The sequence below is a fragment of the Odontesthes bonariensis genome, chromosome 21 (genome assembly GCF_027942865.1).
Source record: "Odontesthes bonariensis isolate fOdoBon6 chromosome 21, fOdoBon6.hap1, whole genome shotgun sequence".
NCBI classification, from domain to species: domain Eukaryota; kingdom Metazoa; phylum Chordata; class Actinopteri; order Atheriniformes; family Atherinopsidae; genus Odontesthes; species Odontesthes bonariensis.
Genome location: NC_134526.1, coordinates 30,685,358 through 30,706,262, shown reverse-complemented (window position 1 = coordinate 30,706,262; position 20,905 = coordinate 30,685,358). Strand labels below are relative to the sequence as shown.

The 20,905-nt window shown below is 42.7% G+C and overlaps 1 protein-coding gene and 2 long non-coding RNA genes across 5 annotated transcripts in view; 1 reads left to right on the top strand and 2 right to left on the bottom strand.

The window, feature by feature from the left end:
* The window catches only part of LOC142370997 (uncharacterized), a 9,130-nt gene extending 1,349 nt beyond the window's left edge, over nt 1-7,781 (bottom strand). Inside the window, exons 1-2 of one of the 2 annotated variants that reach the window (XR_012767944.1) lie at nt 7,716-7,781; nt 3,365-3,426 (exon numbers count right to left, since the gene is read on the bottom strand). This is a non-coding gene — a long non-coding RNA (uncharacterized LOC142370997). The remainder of the gene's footprint in view (nt 1-3,364; nt 3,427-7,715) is intronic. The other variant, XR_012767943.1, reaches the window with a different exon arrangement.
* Nucleotides 1-12,511, top strand: part of prrg2 (proline rich Gla (G-carboxyglutamic acid) 2) — a 16,003-nt gene extending 3,492 nt beyond the window's left edge. For both annotated transcript variants that reach the window (XM_075453556.1, XM_075453557.1), the window contains exons 3-7: nt 8,855-9,027; nt 9,351-9,384; nt 10,333-10,465; nt 11,392-11,535; nt 12,178-12,511. In XM_075453556.1, coding sequence (XP_075309671.1) covers nt 8,855-9,027; nt 9,351-9,384; nt 10,333-10,465; nt 11,392-11,535; nt 12,178-12,220 — 527 coding nt within the window. In that variant the 3' untranslated portion in view covers nt 12,221-12,511. The remainder of the gene's footprint in view (nt 1-8,854; nt 9,028-9,350; nt 9,385-10,332; nt 10,466-11,391; nt 11,536-12,177) is intronic.
* A 1,021-nt stretch (nt 12,512-13,532) lies between these two features.
* LOC142371958 (uncharacterized) lies at nt 13,533-14,540 on the bottom strand. Its single transcript, XR_012768148.1, has 3 exons — nt 14,404-14,540; nt 13,913-14,195; nt 13,533-13,801 (listed from the first exon to the last, which is right to left on the bottom strand). It is a non-coding gene; the product is annotated as an uncharacterized LOC142371958 (long non-coding RNA).
* Nucleotides 14,541-20,905: the final 6,365 nt, after the last annotated feature.

Genomic DNA, 20,905 nt, shown 5'->3' with positions numbered 1-20,905 from the left:
AGCCACCTCATCTGACTCCTCTCGATGCGGAGGAGCAGCGGTTCTACTCCGAGCCCCTCCCGGATGACCGAGCTTCTCACCCTATCTCTAAGGGAGAGCCCAGAAACCCTGCGGAGGAAACTCATTTCGGCCGCTTGTATTCGCGATCTCGTTCTTTCGGTCACTACCCACAGCTCGCGACCATAGGTGAGGGTAGGAACATAGATTGACCGGTAAATCGAGAGCTTCGCCTTCTGGCTCAGCTCCTTCTTCACCACGACGGGCCGGTGCAGAGCCCGCATCACTGCAGACGCCGCACCGATCCATCTGTCAATCTCCTGCTCCATTCGTCCCTCACTCGTGAACAAAACCCCGAGATACTTGAACTCCTCCACTTGGGGAAGGATCTCATTCCCGACCCGGAGAGAGCATTCCACCATTTTCCGGCCGAAGACCATGGTCTCAGACTTGGAGGTGCTGATGGTCATCCCAGCCGCTTCACACTCGGCTGCAAACGGCTCCAGTGAGAGCTGGAGGTCACGGCCTGACGACACCAACAGAACCAAATCATCCGCAAAAAGCAGAGACCCGATTCTGAGGTCACCAAACCGGACCCCCTCAACGTCCTGGCTGCGCCTAGAAATTCTGTCCATAAATATTATGAACAGAATCGGTGACAAAGGGCAGCCCTGACGGAGTCCAACCCTCACAGGAAACATGTCCGACTTACTGCCGGCAATGCGGACCAAACTCTGACACCGGTCATACAGAGACCGGACAGCCCATATCAAGGAGTCCGGCACGCCATACTCCCGGAGCACCCCCCACAAGAGTCCCCGAGGGACACGGTCGAACGCCTTCTCCAAGTCCACAAAACACATGTAGACCGGTTGGGCGAACTCCCATGCTCCCTCCAGGATCCTGCGGAGGGTATAGAGCTGGTCCACTGTTCCACGGCCAGGACGAAAACCACACTGCACCTCCTGAATCCGAGATTCGACTATCCGGCGGATCCTCCTCTCCAGTACCCCCGAAAAGACCTTACCAGGGAGGCTGAGGAGTGTGATCCCCCTATAGTTGGAACACACCCTCCGGTCTCCCTTTTTAAAGAGGGGGACCACCACCCCGATCTGCCAGTCCAGAGGCACTGCCCCCGATGTCCATGCGATGCTGCAGAGGCGTGTCAACCGAGACAGCCCTACAACATCCAGAGCCTTGAGGAACTCAGGACGGACCTCATCCACCCCCGGGGCCTTGCCACCGAGGAGTTTTTTGACCACCTCTGCAACCTCAGCCCCAGAAATGGGAGGCCCCACGTCCGAGCTCCCCAACTCTGTTTCCTCATCGGAAGGCGTGTCGGTAGGATTGAGGAGGCCCTCGAAGTATTCCCCCCACCGACTCACGACGTCCCTAGTTGAAGTCAGCAGAGCCCCGCCCTCACCATACACTGTTGACGGTGCATCGCTTCCCCCCTCTGAGCCGCCGGATGGTGGACCAGAATCTCCTCGAGGCCGTCTGGAAGTCGTTCTCCATGGCCTCCCCGAACTCCTCCCAAGCCCGAGTTTTTGCCTCAGCAACCGCCGAGGCTGCGTTCCGCTTGGCCTGTCGGTACCCATCAGCTGCTTCCAGAGTCCCACTGGCCAAAAAGGCCCGATAGGACTCTTTCTTCAGCTTGACAGCCTCCCTCACCACTGGGGTCCACCAGCGGGTTCGGGGATTGCCGCCACGACAGGCACCGACCACCTTACGGCCACAGCTCCGGTCGGCCGCCTCAACAATGGAGGCACGGAACATGGCCCATTCGGGCTCAATGTCCCCCACCTCCCCCGGGACATGGTTGAAGCTCTGCCAGAGGTGGGAGTTGAAACTCCTCCTTACAGGGGATTCCGCCAGCCATTCCCAACAGACCCTCACAATACGTTTGGGCCTGCCAGGTCTGACCGGCTTCCTCCCCCACCAGCGGAGCCAACTCACCACCAGGTGGTGATCAGTTGACAGCTCCGCCCCTCTCTTCACCCGAGTGTCCAGGACATACGGCCGCAAGTCCGACGATACGACTACAAAGTCGATCATCGAGCTGCGGCCTAGGGTGTCCTGGTGCCAAGTGCACATATGGACACCCTTATGCCTGAACATGGTGTTCGTTATGGACAGTCCGTGACGAGCACAGAAGTCCAACAATAAAACACCACTCTGATTCAGATCGGGGGGGCCGTTCCTCCCAATCACGCCCCTCCAGGTCTCACTGTCATTGCCCACGTGAGCATTGAAGTCCCCCAGCAGGACGAGGGAGTCTCCCGGAGGAGCACTCTCCAGTGCCTCCTCCAGGGACTCCAAAAAGGGTGGGTACTCTGAACTGCTGTTCGGTGCATAAGCACAAACAACAGTCAGGACCCGTCCCCCCACCCAAAGGCGGAGGGAGGCTACCCTCTCGTCTACCGGGGTAAACCCCAATGTACAGGCGCACATGAAAGAAAGAGTTGTTTTCACTCGACTTTTACTCACCTCGACATCTCCACAGTTCAAATGGGGAACGAAAAATACGTGCTCCTCGCTTGTCGCTTTGGGTCCTCACAGTGCAGGTGACGTCACAGTGCATGTCTGCAACTAAGGGTCCTGACAGTGCAGGTCTGCAGCCAGACGCCTCTCACAGGTGAGGACAAGTTCTACTCTGTTTTAGCCTACATCAAGTTGGAGACATTTTTTAATATGGCCAAATGGTGAGACAAGGAGGTCCGCGAGCTCCTCAGCCCCCGAGCAGAGGACGTTATTTTCCGCCACATTTCGGGGACGGTGAAAGATGGACCTCTGCTGGAAGGGCTGGCGAGAAAGATGGGAGAGCGCGATTTCCCACGCAGCAAGACGCACCGTAAAGTAACATCTCCATGAACTGCATTGCAAAAATGAGTTCTCAAGGTGTCCCGCCATCGTTTGTTTGAAAAATTTGATGCAGACAGGTGTATTTAACCCTACCTCCGACGCATGGCTTGTGCCTACGTCATTGTACACGCCCAGCATTTTATGTGTTTCGTGTGACGCTCTGCCACTAGGCAACGCCCCCTGAACTCGGCTTCAGGCGACACGGGTCACCCTGACACGCCAAGCGTTCACATTGCTCGACGCGGGTCGAAGGTGCAATTTGGACCCGCTAAGATAGCGGGTCGCAGTGTGAAAGGGGCTAGTGACACACACACACACACACACACACAAAAATAAACAGCTGCAAGCTGACAAGAAGATGCAGTGGTTGGGCATCCCGCTGGCCCATCTGCTGAAAAGTGTATAAACGACTTGTATATATTTCCCAGTGCAATTCTAATCATAAAATTGAATATTTCAGGTGATCTGAAACAATATATAGTTATTGCTTGATATTCACACTTACAGTACTTGTCTTCTCTGCAGAATATGAAGTTGGTAAAGTCAGTGGTTCTGAAAATCCACCAACTGTAGGCAAAGACCAAATAAAAACAAAGATCCTAAATGAGACCAAAATTCCATACCCACATTCTCATGACTTTAATTAGTGTCAGTATTAATTCAAAATACCCTAAAAAATCTGCACTGCTGAGTAATGCATCATTTCCTTGCGGTGAAACACGGACAAATTCTGTTTCCTACATCCCCATTGGTCTGTTTAGACCCAGCATTGGGAGTTTCATACATGTAATTTACATACTGGCTTTAAAAGACGCGATGGAAATCTCTACAACCTCAAGCTCAGCATTGCCTAAAGGCCTCAGTATGCTTCTCCGTCACTATCCGTCAGGTCTCCGTCCTTTCGAAGTTCTCCGTCGGGCTGTCGGATACGCCACGCAATTCACCTCCCAATCAGTAGGCGGCGCTACGTTAAACGACCCAATCTCACGACGTCCTATCGTGAAAGTCGTTGATTGATTGTCTAACTTTCGGCTCTGTTCCACTCCTCACAGTGAACGATGGCGACCCAGAGAGAAAGACTGTTGTTGGAGCTTATTGATTTTGAAATGCAAATAATTTTGACCAAATGTTGACCGGCACACAGTAAACTCTTGTAAAATGGCGGTGTTGATGTTATGAGAGGAAGGAGCTAAACCGGAAAAGTGATTCCGGAAGTTATGTTGTTAGCCGACCAATCACAACCCTTGCCGTCTCCGTCACCTCGACGGATAGATTGGACTTTTGGCCGACGCACGCAAGGGACGGAGAGCGTCTCCGGGAGGGTCTCCGTTGACGAAGAGGGCTCTCCGTAGGCGACCATAAATCAGCCTTAATGCATTATCAAAGAATGCTGTAGATAGCCGATAGATTTTTCATGAGTGTGTTACTGTGGCAGAAAAACCAAACACACTGGGGACAGAAAAAAGGTTTGACTTTAGAAATGTTCAGATGAAGTTTAAAAAGGTTTCTCTCAGTGGAATACCTCTAAATGTTTGTAAACTAAAGACTCCAGAGGACGCATAAACATGAGTGAAACCTACAAAGAATTGCAAATCGATTTTCACCCGTAAATCGCCTCATAAATCATCGCATTGAGCAACAATAACCTATAGGTTCCGTTTATGTAGCTGTGCGCGTTCCCGCAGTGGCCATGCAATTCTCGGTAAACACGCATTCCTTGGCAAAATATCGGCCAACGGTAGCACAGGCGAAGACGTTGGCTCAGGTAAAGGGGCAAGGGGAGGTGTCCTAGAGCTTCGCCTCCTTCCTTTGGTGGCAGCTGAGGGGAAGCAGGGTGATTGATGGGAAAATTCAGAAAAAACAGAACAACGTGCAACATGAAAAAGATCTGACAAAAGAACAACTGAAAATATTCAGTTGTTCACTGTAACACTGAACAATATTCAGTGTTAATATAGTTTTACAAAATGAAATAAGGAAGTGACCAGAACACAAATTTCCAAGGACTATGACACACACAAAAGAGAAACAGATTATGGCAGCAGCAAGCTGACCAGATGCAGTAGTGGGACATGTTGGTGGCCCATCCTCTGAAAAGTGTGTAAACTACTCGCACACACTTTCCAGCGCAATTATAATTCTTAAATCAAATATTTCCAATGATACCTCAATACCTCTTCATTCAAATAAATCAGTTTTGGTTGTAGTGACTTTCATACAACTGTGTAAAGGCACATTTTGACCTACAACACCCAGAATTTAGCACCCGAATGAGCTTTCACACCTGCCCATAGAAGTGGACTATCCGAGGAAACGGGCTCTGATCTGGACCAAACAGCTAGTGAGAATGCACCCCTGGTATCAGGGTAAACTACACAAATTGAATTGTGTAAACTGTGTCAGTGTTCCCTGATGTTTCCACAATGGGGCGGCTGTGGCTCAGTGGTTAGAGTCGGTTGTCCAATAACCAGAAGGTTGGCAGGTTCAGTTCCCACTCTCGCCACTCAGAAAAAGACTGGTGGAACTGACAGCTGGAGGGGTGTCAGTCCCCCTCCTTGTCATGGCTGAGGTGCCCTTTAGCAAGGCACCAAACCCTCATGCTCCCTGGGTGCCTTGAATGGCTGCCCACCGCTCCAGGTTGGCATCTGTCTCTCTGAGTGTGTGACCCTGTGCATGTGCACGTGCACGTGCATGTGCGTGTCAACAGGTGCCAACCTGGATGGGTTAAAAGCGGAGCACAAATTTTCGTGTGTAAAAAGAATAACAAATACAAAACAATCAATTGCTTCTATTGACTGCTTTTTTTTGGCTTGATTGGCAGTCCATGTTCTCAAGCTTGATTTGACTGGCTGCTTTCTCAACAGAACAACAAACACACCATTTAGGAGTAGCATATTTAAACCATGGCTCAAGTCAAACAGTCTCTTTTGCTTAGGAACCTTCCTAGCTGAGTGAAATTACCAGAAGTATAAGTGGCAGCCATGATAAGAGCTGTTAGAATTCTCCAAATGCTAAGGAACGAAGCACCAACACTTCCTTCAAGATCTCCGTTAGCATAGAATATACTGGATCATTCTTTATAAAAGAAAGGAGATAATTCCATTCTATGATTCCTTTAGGCTGTAGCTCTCATAGCGACTCTTAATGATTTTCATCCAGTCATGCTAATTGTGATTCGTGTGGATAAAGATGACAAAGGGTGTGACAAACCTGTGACAACACAACTTCCTACATTTCACTTTTTTTTCTCATTTTCTGTCCTTTTTAAAAAACAAACCTCATTAATAAAGTAATATTTTACATTATCTCTAATATGATATATAAGATAATGAAACCGGGATAAGAACACCCAAACAACTACAAATACAGTTTTTCGTGGGGTCTTTTCTCCCTTTCCGGAATGTAATGATTTTCAAGAATAATATAAAAGGCTTCGCACAGTGGTTGTGCATATCTAAAAAAAAAAAAAAGTACATAATGAAAAACTTTTATTACTATAATTGAGAAAAAATACCACAAAATCAAAATATGTTCTATGCTTTACAAAAAAACGGAAGTGGTACCTAAATGGTCAAACAGAAATTAAATGTCTTTTCGGCAATTGTACAGAATATGTCACTAAACATCCGTTACACACAATATGTACACTTTAACTGAAATACATATTAAATGTTGGAAATATAAAAAAAAACAAAAAACATTTCCTACCTAACACATGCAATGTTTTCAAGCTGTATCCAGCGGCGCTCCTACCTCATGGACTGCATCAGGTAAAACTGAACCAACATCTGAGGATATTGTGCGAACTAACTTTTAAAAAGCGTAGGATTACAATAGAATTCCCTCACTGCTAGCCTTTGCAATCGCCTACATTCAGAGAGCGCATTCTGTTGTTCTTCCTGCATTTTTTTCCCAGGTGCCCTCTGACCTCAGTGAGGTCACCACCATTGAGATAGTGTGCTACACCCCTGCTGTGCACAATTGGAATCAACAGCAGAACTGCTGCACATGGAATTAAAACAAAGTGTTTTTGTAAACAATTTTTTCCTATCGGTAACAATAACTTTTGTCTAATAATCTAATAAGATTCCAATAGACAAAGTATCTGAAGGACTTATTGTAGATTATTTATTGAGCAGCTCTAGTTTCACTGCTTCAGTGCAGACCGACATCACAGCTAAGGGTGATGGAATTCTCTTTTTCTAACTTCACCTACTATCTTTCCTTAATCCCATGGCGTCCGTCATTGGGATGAAAGGTACGAGTTTAGGAGGCAATATTTTTTGACTATTCAACCACATATTTACATTTATTCAATCCACAATTGCATTAATCTCTATATTAACATTTTTCAAATCTTTAATATCATTAATAGTTCCATGTCTTCTAATCAAGGAGTAATGGGCTGTTTTATTTTGTCAGCAAACATCTCTCCTACCTTGAAAAAAAATAATTGGGGAAATAATAATCCAAGAAGGCCCAGTTTTTCACCAGCTGATCAGGCCTTGTGTGCACACACATTCAAACCATTTTATGCACAAGAAGCTTTTCAAATGTGAAATCACTCTTGTGTTACTGGGAGTTAAAGTGACCATCCGGGATTTTGGACACAGGACCTCATTTCCAAGTCAGCAAGGGTGTAAGAAATGTGTCCAGGTGGTTTTTTTTACATTCCATGCAGTCCTTGTGAAATCTCGTGTTCCTGTTGCTAAGCTAGCGCAAGTGAACGGCTATGCTCTAGCCTGCCCCGAAAACACTCTAAACCTATTTATTTAACACTGAAAGCAACTCAATTATCATGGCAGGTTATCGATGCAAATATATGTGTTGATGGGGCGTTTAGGAAGTTAACCAACCTTGCAATTGTGTTTGATCACCATCAATCTCTCTTGCGGCTCCCTGTTGAGGACAGTGTGGTTACATCACAACTGAAGACAGCGAGGTAAAATTCCGCTGACCCCGAGAAAATAGTCCCTCAACATTCTAAAATCCAGGCAGTGCTAGGTCGGTTTTATTTCAAACCTCATTATATGAAGACAAACATTTACATTCGGAGCCTGGCATAATTACGGTTTTGTTTTGAATGTTGTTTAAACTGGATAAGACTGTTTTTGGGACAGGCTAGAGCATAGCCGTTCACTTTCGCTAGCTTAGCAACAGGGATATGGGATTTCACAAGGACTGCATGGAATGCAAAAAAAACGTTCTGGACACATTTCTTACACCCTGGCTGACTCGGAAATGAGATCCTGTGTCCAAAATCCCGGATGGTCACTTTAAAATATCAATAAACTATTCATTTTGTTCAGTTTACAATGTAAACTCTTATAACTATTCTTTAAAATTGCTTGGCATTTGTTTGTGAATTAGGACAAATATTTGCAAGTATCCAACATACAGCTAAGTCTTTTGTGCATATTTGTAAAGCATGTAATACACATTTGTGACAATTATGATAATAATGTCTCTCCATATTTCAGAGGAAAATGTAACTGTTCTTAGTAGCATCTCAGTGTTCCTAACACATTTAGATAGATAGGACTTTATTGAGAGGTTCCCTCTAGGAAAATAAGGTTTATTTATACAGGAAGTAGAAAGGAAATGGACAGTAGTTAATCCAAACAAAGAAGGGAACTGAAGCAGAATATTGTATTCAACAGAACAACATGTGACCTCACTTCTTAAAGTTTGACATTGGAATCTTCAGTAAGTGACCTACAATTTTTTTGTCTTTTGTGGTCTTGAAACTACATGGTGCAATGAAAGAAATCAAATTAGTTTTTTCATCTGTTTATACATTCTCACTTTTGTTTTATGGTGCTTCGTCACAGTTCCACTAGTTTCTGATGTACATGCAATGTTTATAAAATGACTAATGCTTTGGTATTTTGGCCAACATTTTTAGTGTCTAAAAGTCTGTGTCACTTTATGAAAGTTGTCTTACTGTTATTCTGCACTATATTTTATATGAGTGGAAATAATTTACATCCTGCAGACGATCCAGTGTTAGTGGATGAACAGTCAGCTGCATCCTTCCTGTCCCGATCATTGCTCTATAATCATTGGGACTTTGAGCTGTTGGTGACAGACAACCTGGAGAGGGAGTGCTATGAAGAGCAGTGCAGCTATGAAGAGGCCAGAGAGGTTTACGAAGATGACATCAAAACGGTAATGCTGCTCGGAGAGTCACTCATTCTGATCTTACCTAAACCAAAATTCTAATTTCAAACTTGACTTTGGCATCACCCCAGCAGCTGGGGAGTTCATAACATTAATCATTTCCTAGAATAGTTTAAAGAATTTGGTCAACCAGAAGTAATTAACAAATTCCTTGTACTTATTGTTGCATTTTTTTGCTCTTGCAGCGACAGAGATAAGCATATATTTTTTAACTTTAACTTCCAAAACTTTTAACTAAACATACAAAACATTTTGCCTTGTATTTGTTTCTTAAGGAGGATTCTGACCTAAAATTTTGCTTCAATTTTTAGGAATCGTTTTGGAAAGAATATGTAAACAGCCAAGGTAATGAAAATCTTAACATTACTCTATAATCTAGGTTTCAAATCTTTGTGTTAGGCTCATTTGTCTAAAGCCCTATTCGGACGGGACTAGTTTAATGGGGGGACGTATGGTAATGTTGGTTAACCAGACGACGCCAGGGAGAAGAAATGACCAATTCTGACGGGACAAGAAATCCCTGTAATATTCATCTAACATGGGAGGAGTTGTTGGTTATGCACAACCGTCACATCCTGGATGCCATGCACGTCTTCATTTCACTTCCGTAAACCCCATCTGTAAACAGACATGGCGCCGACCATGCGTGCTTGCAAGCAGCGCTTCATCCAGAACCTCCATGTTTGCAAACAGACACACCTAATTGTTTCTCTCTTTAAAAGGATGTGACGACATATTCCGTACTTATTACCGAAGTTCGCATTCGCACGGGATTAGTATTACCTATGGTAGATACTCCGGACCGTTTCACAGGAGGTAGAATTCTCGGCAAAGTTTACCGACATACTCCGCTATCTTTACTGACATGGCGCGTTCGGACGGGACTAGATTTCCCGGTTATTATTACTTTACCCCAGGTCCCCCCATTAAACTAGTCCCGTCCAAATAGGGCTAAATTTTCCTTTTGAAAATAAATGCTTAACAATGTATACATACTCATCATAATGGTAGTACTGCACTCTTCGCTTTTAATTGAATTAATGAATGATTATTTTTCATGTTTTTTGGAATGATTTTATTTGCCGTCTTGTGATCTTATGTAGCTGTAAAGCACTTTGAATTACCTTGTGTACGAATTGTGCTCTACAAATAAACTTGCCTTGCCTAGTAATCGTATAAGTTAATCGTATCTTCCCAAACCCTGTGGTGATAAGGGAACGACTTGCTGACTGACTGGTATGAGAACTATATTAGAGACAGTGGTTATAATTATGTCTTTGTTTGTCTTTGAAGCATATGCACCCAGAGTCGATGTGTCAGGTTTGGTGGCTGGGATCTCAGCTATAGTAGTGACAGCTGTTATTGCCACTGTACTGGGAATTTACTTCTACAAAAGCAAGAAAAAGAATGGGAGGAGGTCGGCCAAGTAAGTTTACTCATAAGTGGAGCTATACCTGAGAAACATTTTATGCTAACCAAGAAATGTTATGTAAAATGTTGCCTTTGGCCCACCAAATCAATTCAATTCAATTCAGTTTAATTTATATAACACCAATTCACAACATATGTAATCTCAGGGCACTTCAAAGACACAATCCAATTAGAGTCCAATTCGTTGTAATACAATCATAATTTAATCAAATCCAATTCATTAAATTCCAAATAAGTCCGAGTTGATTCAAAATAAGTTGCCTAGCTAAGGAAACTAACAGATTGCACGAAACTTCACTTAGATCCAATCTTCAATCCTGAGCGTGCACAAGGCAACTGTTGAAATGTGTGGAAATCTGTTGGTTTCCTCAGCTAGGCAACTTGAATTGGCTCTGTATGTATGAATTGAACTAATTTGGAATTTCATAAATTGGATTATTTCATTTTTTTTCTTTATGATGATTGTATTACAATGAATTGGACTCTAAATGGCTTGAACTGGATTGTATCTTTGAAGTGCCACGACATGACATTTGTTGTTATTTGGTGAAATAAGAATAAAACTAAACTGAATTGAATTAATTTCCAATCACAATATACCCATGAGAACTCAACCACTTTGTCAATCCAATACTAACAATGATCTGGATGATAGCACTGTAATAACAGGCCACACAGCAAATACCTTTCTGGCACTAACAACTGCTTCTGCTGATAACAAAACCTCTGTCTTGCATTTCATCATCCTTTGAGTCATATGAATACCGATCTCTGATCTGCTGACATTTTTTGTAGCGTCACCATTTTTTCCACAAAAGGACAAAGATAGGCCCACTGAACACATTCATGTGTGTATTACATAACTAAACTTGGATCAGTTCTACGTTTGATATCTGTATGTTGTATTTTCTGCTGGTCCAGTGCGCCAGTGAGAATGGTAGGAGATGGGCGTCCAGCCCCAGAGGTGGTGCCCCTAGCTGGGATCCATGCCCCACCTCTACCCAGCTACAATGAGGCTCTGAATTGCAGTGGACAATATGATGCCCCGCCACCACCTTACTCAGGGTATGTGCATGTTTCAGTTTGCAAATATACTGTACCTTACATGGACCATTGTTAGTACAGCTAAAAACATTTTGGGTTTAATTATGTGTAAGCCATAATCATCAAAATTACAAGAAATAAAGGCTTGAAATATTTCACTCTGTGTAATGAATCTATATAATCTATGAGTTTCACTTTCAGAAATGATTGACAGAAAATATTGAACTTTTTCACGATATTCAAATTTTTTGAGTTGCTGTTGTATATGGTTGAGCATGCTTCAGCTAAACTAGGTGGGATATAGGTGAGGATCTAAAAACAGTATACATTTTATAAATTAACTCGAATAGAAGCAGGTGAGGTTTTTCCCAGGTTTAAAAAAACAGAAGTGGAAAAGAAACAGAAGCAGCTACATGTTCACCACATGTCGCTCATTTTCTTCTCCTTCATCTTTTCACCCCTAATGTAGAGTTTCATCACTAATGATTAATGAAAAAAATCTTATTTTCAATTATCTAATGAATACAAAACTCTACAGCACTATTCAATCAATCACACCTCACCAATATATAACCATGACATAGGACACTTTCAGAGGGACTTTGTGTATGAATTACATATTTTTTTGGTAAAAAGCAATATTCTTTCTCTCTCTGACCACAGGGGTGCACCATCAGAGCCTGCTGATCCAAGAGACAACCCATGAAAGGGCTAGTAGAGCACCTGTGCTTTGAGTGAACCTTTTCATTTTGTATTTCTTTTCCTATTATGCCATATTTATGAGTGAGATTAAAACACATTCTGGAAGTTGTGACATTTTCTGCACTATTGGAAAGTCCACGACACATGTGGAGCTTTGGAGAGTGAGCAGCTGAGGGGGGGTTATTTTTTGCAGTTGTACTGTACAGAGTTCACAGCCAAAAAATTAAAAATCACAGAAGAATATTACATTTTCAAGAAAACATTGAGATATAATAAATGATACAACAATTAAGAATGCCTCCAGACATTTTATTGTCTTGTAACTTGCCAAACCAGGAAAGTATATTCATCTGAATTATATTAGGGAGGATTTCAGCATATTCCCTCATCACATGTAGCAACTTGCGTTTTATTGTTTGTCCTTACGCAATTTATCATAGAAATACATATCTAGCCACTGATCAGCTCGTGCTTATTTTCTTTAGTTGCCAGTAGTGCCACGATAGACAGTTTTTCTCGATTGCTAAGACACATTTCTTGAAAGCTGCTCTACTTTTCTCTAAACTGTGAACACAAAACCCAATTTTCAAGCTACATTCACAAAACCTCAGACTCTTCTTGCAAAACCAAACTTTCACCTCAACAGTTCAATCTGTGCCCAAAACTGAACTATGTTGTCAAATTGTGCCCCGAGTCAATCAAAATGAAAAACACTACTGAGCAGTCACTAAACACAACATAGAAAAATAGAAAACACAATGCTCAGGACATGAAGCTGGAGAAATAAATGTTTATTGTTGATTCTTAATATATGTTGCAAAACGAAAAAACAGTGCATTTAGCACTTGTACAAAAAGAAGAAAAAAAACTGAAATCTTGTGTGCAATAAGCCCATGTAAAAAAAAAAAGTACACAAATATACAAATAAGGGGATCACTCTGCCACAGCATCATGTCTCCGTACTGGGTCAGGCCACAGAACTTCATCAACATCACAGGCCACATTTTGTCTGGCCAGGCAACGGGGGAAAAAACCCCTGGCATGCCGTATCCAGGCTTGGCATGCCTCCACACCCATGTCACGACAGGCAAGTTCCATGGCCTCCAGTAGATTTACCCTGGTGTACGGTTGGCGTTCATACACCTTCCACCGCCATGAGGAGAAGAATTCCTCTATGAGGTTTAGGAAAGGGGAGTACGGTGGAAGGCAAAGATTGAGAAAACCTGGGTTCATATTGAACCACTCTAACCTGGAGAGCTCTATGAAAACTAACATTGTCCCAAACAACAACATAGATGGGATGCTCATCCTGCTGCTCTAACAGAGCATCCCGCATGTTATTTAGGACAATGAGGAGCTGGTGAGTGTTGTAAGGCCCCAGGTTGGCATGATGGTAGACAACCCCATTATTGCTGATGGCAGCACATAATGTTACATTGCCACCACGCTGCCCAGGGACACCAACAATGGCCCGATGGCCAATAACATTACGACCTCTCCTTCTCCGCTTTGTGAGATTAAACCCAGCTTCATCCATGTAAATGTATTCATGGGCTCTTTCCATCGCATCCAGTTGAAAAACCCTCTGTAGAAATAGATATAGTTTTGTAAGTGATACAGAAAAAGTGACTTAGGCCACTACAGTAAATCACTACTAAGAGTAATCAACATTGAATGTGTCTGGATATATACCAACCTGTACATACTGGAATCTCTGCTCTTTGACTCTGTCTGAGTTGCGATCAAAGGGCACTCTGTAAAGCTGTTTCATGCGCAGTCTGTTGCGCTTGAGGACACGATCAACAGTGGAGAGGCTGACACTGTTGATACCCTCAAAATTGACATGGTCCTCAATTATCTTCTGCTGAATTTCCCTAAGTTTAATGGCATTGTTCTCTCGGACCATGTCGACAATTAGGGTCTCTTGTTGTGGGGAGAACATACCTGTCCTCCCACCCCCATGTGGCAGTCTTTCAATTCTACAAAAAGAGAACATACAGTTACAAACAATATACATGGAATACTAGGCCTACAAACAGTTAGACCAACCCTCCATTACAATACTTCAGTACATTGGTACAGTGATTGTACTGAAACATATTTACAGTATACTGTGGTACAGTATGTCATACAGTAATTGCTGTCAACATTTACATACTGTACTATAATGTCAAAAAAGGTAATTACCTGTTCTCTTCTCTATATCTTCTGATTATGGTGGACACAGTGAATCGGCTGATGTTGGGTTGTACCCTTTGTCCGGCCTCCCTCATGGTCATACCATGGATAAGAACATGTTCGATCACTGTAGCTCTGATTTCATCAGATATTACTGTTCTTCGCTGACCACCTCGACCTCCTCGACCTCCTCGACCTCCTCTCATACGAACTCTTCCTTCCATTGTAGGGCCTCACAAACCAGTGCTCTCTGAACTGGCTTATATGTTGCCTCACATCATTAGCCACAAGCGTGATCAATTTTGAGTTGTTGTGTTCAAGTGGTGACACTTGTGCTTTAATTGTGTTTCACTTTTGTCACCTGTGCTCACCATTATGCAGCACAGGTGCATCACAATGAAAATGTGTTGGTAAGTTGTGTCTAAACAGGCGAAAAGAGCTTGTGGTTTTGCCAAAAGAGTGATTGATTCAATCAGTGGGTTCAGGCAACTGAGCATTTGGTTCAGACAATAGGGTTTAGTGTTTTAGCAATTGAGAAAAACTGTAATGCGTTACCATACCTGATACACTGTATGTTTGTCTGTGAGAGAAAATAGAGAGAGAGAGAGAAAGAAAGAGGAAGAGAATGAACGCCAGCCTAGTTATTCTTCTTAAAAATGGCGCCGTGTGAACAAAATAAGCGAAAAAAGCTTTACTGTGGTGTGAGCAGCAGCAGTCCAGCTGTCAACGCTGGAGAGGAGAGGAGAGGAGAGGAGACGAGACGAGACGAGACGAGACATGTTCACAAGTCACTTTTTTCGAGGCCAAGTCAAGTCTTTTGGTCCTTTGGAAATGAACGTTCTATCATTAGGCACATGTAATTTGGTCTAGATAAGACTGTATTGCTGTATGTTATGGCATGAAAGCATGTACTGTATTATCAATTATGTAATGTCATAATCCAATCATTGTGAACGGACCGTTCACAATGATTGGATACTGATACCGTCTATCAAACTGCAATCTGCTCCTCCCTCCCCCTCCTTCCCCCTGTGTGCGTACCCTGCTCCGTGAACGAAGCTTGGCAGGAAGCTAAACTAGAGCCAGCTTGGCTAGCACCTAGCATTATTAAACGTATAGTTAGCATATACTAAATACTAAATACGGCAACGATCGATGCTTGCTGTCAGAACAGCGCTCGTGCACCTTCGTGCTCGTGCGCGTTCATGTACTCTAGAGGCGTGCCTTCGGGGGGAAAGTGAAGAAAAGGGTTGGGACTTTTGACCTGTGTATTTTCAAAATGCAGCTTCGCTGGACTCAAAATCCAGGATCTCCTACCCTACCTTTAAAGCAATACAATGTAACTTCTCAAAAAGCCCACTATGGAGCTCCCCCTACAGGCTTGGAGGTAATGTACGGTTACACTGTCGTAAATACAACACCCTTTCGCTTTCACGTTTCACGTTTGTTGACGAACCGGCGAGGATTAAGAAGGTGCAAGCTATGTCAACCGAGAAGGTAAGAGTAATCAAATGTACCTGGGAGCGTGAGAGGGGTCTATTTGTTTTTGCGGTAGGTGTGCCAGAAAGCAAGTCGAAGTACTTCCGCTCAGTTCCCGGGCCGCTCCAGCAAAGTTACATAGCGCAGTTTTTCCAACTCAGACCCCCGAAGGGCATAGGAGACAGGCCAATTGTAATATTAAAACTCATTCTAGCCGCACAATTTTTTTCAAGCTGTTATTTTAAGGTAGAAATGTTACATAGTTTTGCTTTAACCAAAGTCCTTCCTAAACTTCACAGGCTGCTGCAGATAAATCAGCAACGCCGTGCAGTGAACAATGAAGCTATAATCTGCAGATAGTTTACGAAACTGTTTACTTTGATAAGTTTCCCTTTCACATTACAAAGAGACTGACCTATCCTTGTGCGTTTTTAGGTGCCTGATGAAGTTGGACGTAGCTTTTATCATTTATCCTGATACCACACACTTTGCTTGTTTGCTGTCTGGGTAAACGTTTTATAACCGAATGTGACAACATGTGGCACAGTTCCAGATGAGCTTGACGTCGCTATGGTCAGAGTAGTTTTGATATCAGTGGCTGCACGCATGCGTGAGGCGATGTTGCGCTCAGACTGCCATCAGCCTTGTCATACATCAGAATTAATGAAAAAAAAATCTGAAACAATGATTTCACGAAATTAAGATTGTTCTCGAGTCCCAAGCCTCGAGTCCAAGTCAAGTCTCAAGTTTTTTTGCGGGCAAATCTGAAGTCAAATCTCGAGTCTTTGTTTGTGCGACTTAAGTGCGACTCGAGTCCCCATCTCTGGTGTGTGCCCCCCCCCCCCCCTTTCCTCGTTCTTTCGTCTCCCCATTCCTTACGGTCTCATCAAGCCATGAAATAAACAGAATTGAGCACTCAGACTGGGGTCTCTAGACTGTTGTACACGTTATTTTACAGACAAATTGCAAACACGTAATGTTTTATGAAAAAAAGAGAGAAGGCATCTATGCTGCTACCGCAACTAAATGACACATGAAATACTTTTTATTTCCAAACCCCTTTGCTTTGGTCCACGTTAGAAGTTGCCGTGACAACCACATCAGGCTTCCATCAGACTACATGGAAACAGTCTCTGGAATTACTATGTAAAAATGTTATAACTTCATTTAGAAATTAAAAAAACTAAATGAAAATTTGACAAAAGTAAAAATAATAGCAATGGCAATTTGATTTATATGGCACATTTCAGTAACCATCCTTTGAATGGTGTTACAGTGTTTGTTGTCCCCTCTTTTCTGTCTTCTCAAACCCCAGCTGGTGGAGGCGGATGGCCACCCTTCCTGGTTCTGGTTCTGCCAGAGGTTTCTTCCTGTTCAAAGGGAGTCGTTTCTCTCCACAGTCGCCTCAGGCACGCTCAGGCCGGGAGATTGGACTGAAGACAAGTTCCAGTGCAATCTGTTGGTTTCCTTAGCTAGGAAAATAATTTTGAATAGGCTCTATATGAACGAATTGGATTATTTTGAAATTAATTATGATTACAGTGAATTGAACTCCAATTGGCTTGAATTGGACTTTATTACTTAAGTGCCTTGAGATGACATTTGTTGTAATTTGGCGCTATATAAATAAACTGAATTGAGTTTAAACTGAATTCCCTTGCTCCTTGTCATCAGAGCTGAAGGTGGTGGTAACCTATACCTAACGATAACCTAATCCTAACTGAAACACAAAATTGCACATCTAATACACTCTCACTTCAAAATGGTGGCAGATTACATTCACTGTAATCTGTAAGTGGAAACACTGGAGGGAATTTTTAAACTAATTCAATGAAACCTCCAAAACCTAGATAACTCTGTCCTTAATCTGTCCTCCTCCTTCCACGCTCCTTCTAAAGGCCTCCCTTTTGTCCCAACCTCCCTACTAATCAGCAACATTAGGGAGTCGTGCAAAATACAGAAGCAACAATACCACAGCTAAATTAAACTAGCTACACCTGTCATGATTCATGGTTGAATTGAAAGTGGAAGAGGACCCAAACACAGGACTACCGATGGAGAACGTGAGGACAGGTGATGAAAAAAGAAAAAGGTTGTATTGAAAACTAAACTAATTCAATTCAATTAATTTTTATTTATATAGCGCCAAATACAACAAATGTCATCTTAAGGCACTTAGATAGTAAGTTCAATTCAAGCCAATTGGAATTCAATTAATTAATAATAATCATAATTCATAAAATAATCCAATTCGTTCATATACTAAACGATATATAACTAAAAGTGCTGCTAAGATAGGAATAATAAACTACAAACTAAACTCAAACAGAACAAAGGAATACCGAACTGACTGACTTGAACTTAATCCAAACAGCCTACTCTTCATCATGGATGGGGCAAGCCTGTGTCATGTCTAAGAATTCCCGTTGTGTTTAGTTTTTGTCTTGTCTATGTTGTCTCATGGCTTCCTGTTTTATTTTGACATTTAACTTCCTCCCCCTTCCTCTTGTGTTTCTCATTGGTCTGAGCGTCTGCCACACCCTGATGGTTTCCACCTGTTGGGAATTCCCTCATCTGTGTGTGGGTATATATAATTTGTTTTCCCTTTGTCCTGTGCCAGTTCGTCTTATTTAGTGAGAGAACATACGCCCATCCATGCCACGTTTAATCTCATATCAGGTTTTGTATTCTTTGTTTATGAGCTTTGTTTATATCCGTAGTCCGTATCCGTGTTATTTTGATACTTGGATGATATCTGGGACATTTGGGAGCACTCGGGGGAAGAATTTGAATTTGTTTTAACCCTCAACAGCCACCACAAGTCAATCATAGTGAAACTCAACATTTACAGCCAGGAAATATCTTTCTGGATACCACAGCGTACAAACACACAATCCCCACTGACCTAAAACACCTGCCATTACTTTTGCTCTGATTCTCTCTCTCTGTTTGCCCCCCCTTTCCATTCCCTAACCCCCCTTACTGTCACCTCTTCTCCTAACCCTAACTTCTCCCTGCTCTGACACAATTCTCCTTTATGTTATTTTTATTTTTCCCCACTATGCACCACATAACATTCACAACATAACATAACATCTGCCCTGTTGTTCAATGCATGCACAGCACAGCTTCTTTTCCACCCCTCGCCACAAGAGTTATTTAATACCCCTAAGCACCTGCAGCATGACACAAACGAAGAATGACTGAACTACACCATACACAACCACACCTACCTTCCTTTTCCCGTCCTCCCTTTTTACGTCCTCTTCCCTTCTTGACACGAACAAAAAGCTAATGTTCTATGCATGCACGCTCACTATCGGCATAAGGCTGGAGTGATTAAGCACCTTACACGCATTTCACAACACTTGTACCCATGCCCTCCTGGGTCACTCACTCACTATGCACAACATACAACGAGTACCATGGACCAAGGGTTTTGACCTGATCTTGAGTGAATTTACATACCTTTAACGTCCTCACCAAACCCTGGGGCAGCTATCAAACGGCAGGGGGAGATTATTACGAAAACCCTCATACCCTCACAAATTACCTGTACCTGTGGGGACAGCAATTTTGTTGGCTCAGAGGAAATCCCCAGAAGCTAGTGTGTATTCAAAAATACAGGTTTTCCTGAATGTGAGCCATCCTAGCACCAAATCTTTTAGATAAGCCATGTCCAGCATCGGTAGTTTTAAAGAAGTAAACCATCTTTTACTAAATATATTTTCAAAGCAATTTTCTATGATGTTGACATAGATGATGGTAGATCATCTATGTCCCTAGAATGGAAAAGAGAAAGTGACAATCAATTGAATCCCGAAGCCTTGGTTGCTACGCAGAAACTCTCCAATTCAGCAAGGTTCTAAACCTCCTCTTGCAAATGGGCAAAGCTTGGAGCTTCATATATAATTCATACTTCAAATTGATGCCTCTGGTAGAGAGAGGACGTTCTCTAAATTATGCACTCAGGTTTCTATCTGCACTTTTCCAATACCTATGTAGGAGGGCGGTGTTCCATGCAAGCATTTGTAAAAAACTAAATGTAGGAAATATCTAATGACATAGTCTTCAGTCGTTAGAGTGAAAAATACAATATTTTCATTTATTTTCAGTCATGATTTTATGATTTGAGGTCTGGAGATATGGAGGCTAGGAAGTTACAGTTGACCAACTGCCATCTCTTTAGACAAAAGTGAGGAGAGAGGCCTGTTACCAGGGCAGCTGTTGCCACAGTTACAGCATTTTTCAGCACACGACCCTTGCTGCCATCTGCTGCCTGTTAAGCTTCATTGCTTATTAAAAAAAAGTCAAACTTGAGATAAGAAATACTTTTACATGCAGGAAATCTTTGAAAATGTTAATACCCACTATGAGATACCTGCTCATCTGTTTTTTTTAAATCCCTAAGATTTGCAGATCTCTGGAATCTACAACTTCCACAGCTTCTGACATTGTGGAAGTAGTTTTGAAGTTAAATTACATGATACTTAATGAAACCAAACATCTATTGAACATCACTGCCTTACTTAAAGGAGTAGTAAATCACCATATATTCAACACATTTTACCATAGCAAAGCATCCAAGGGAAACCAAAAAAATACAGAGATTGCCAAATGCCAGTTTATGTAAACAGTTGCTATTTGGCCGCCAAATATCAGGTAACACTACTATGAAGACTGATAGGTAAAAAAAAAAAAAGAATTGTTTTCACAACTCACAAAGGAATACAGTGTCAACACAATAAACACTATCAGTGAATAGATTTGGGGATTTCCTGAAGACAGGCAGAAAACAGTCTCCCCTCAAGCCAGGACATGATGGAGGTCAGCAGGAGGCCCTAGACCCCCGTCTCTGGAAGGAGGTATTAGGCCCTCATCCAGGGGCGATTTTAGGATCTGGTCTTTAGGGGTGCCCAGCCCCCAGTGCTCACAGAGGCACATTATTTCTCACTAATTGAGGCGAACTAGTACATTTATAAATTTTGGAGCCCTATTAGTTTTGCTTTGAGTAGTGTTTTCCCCTACAACA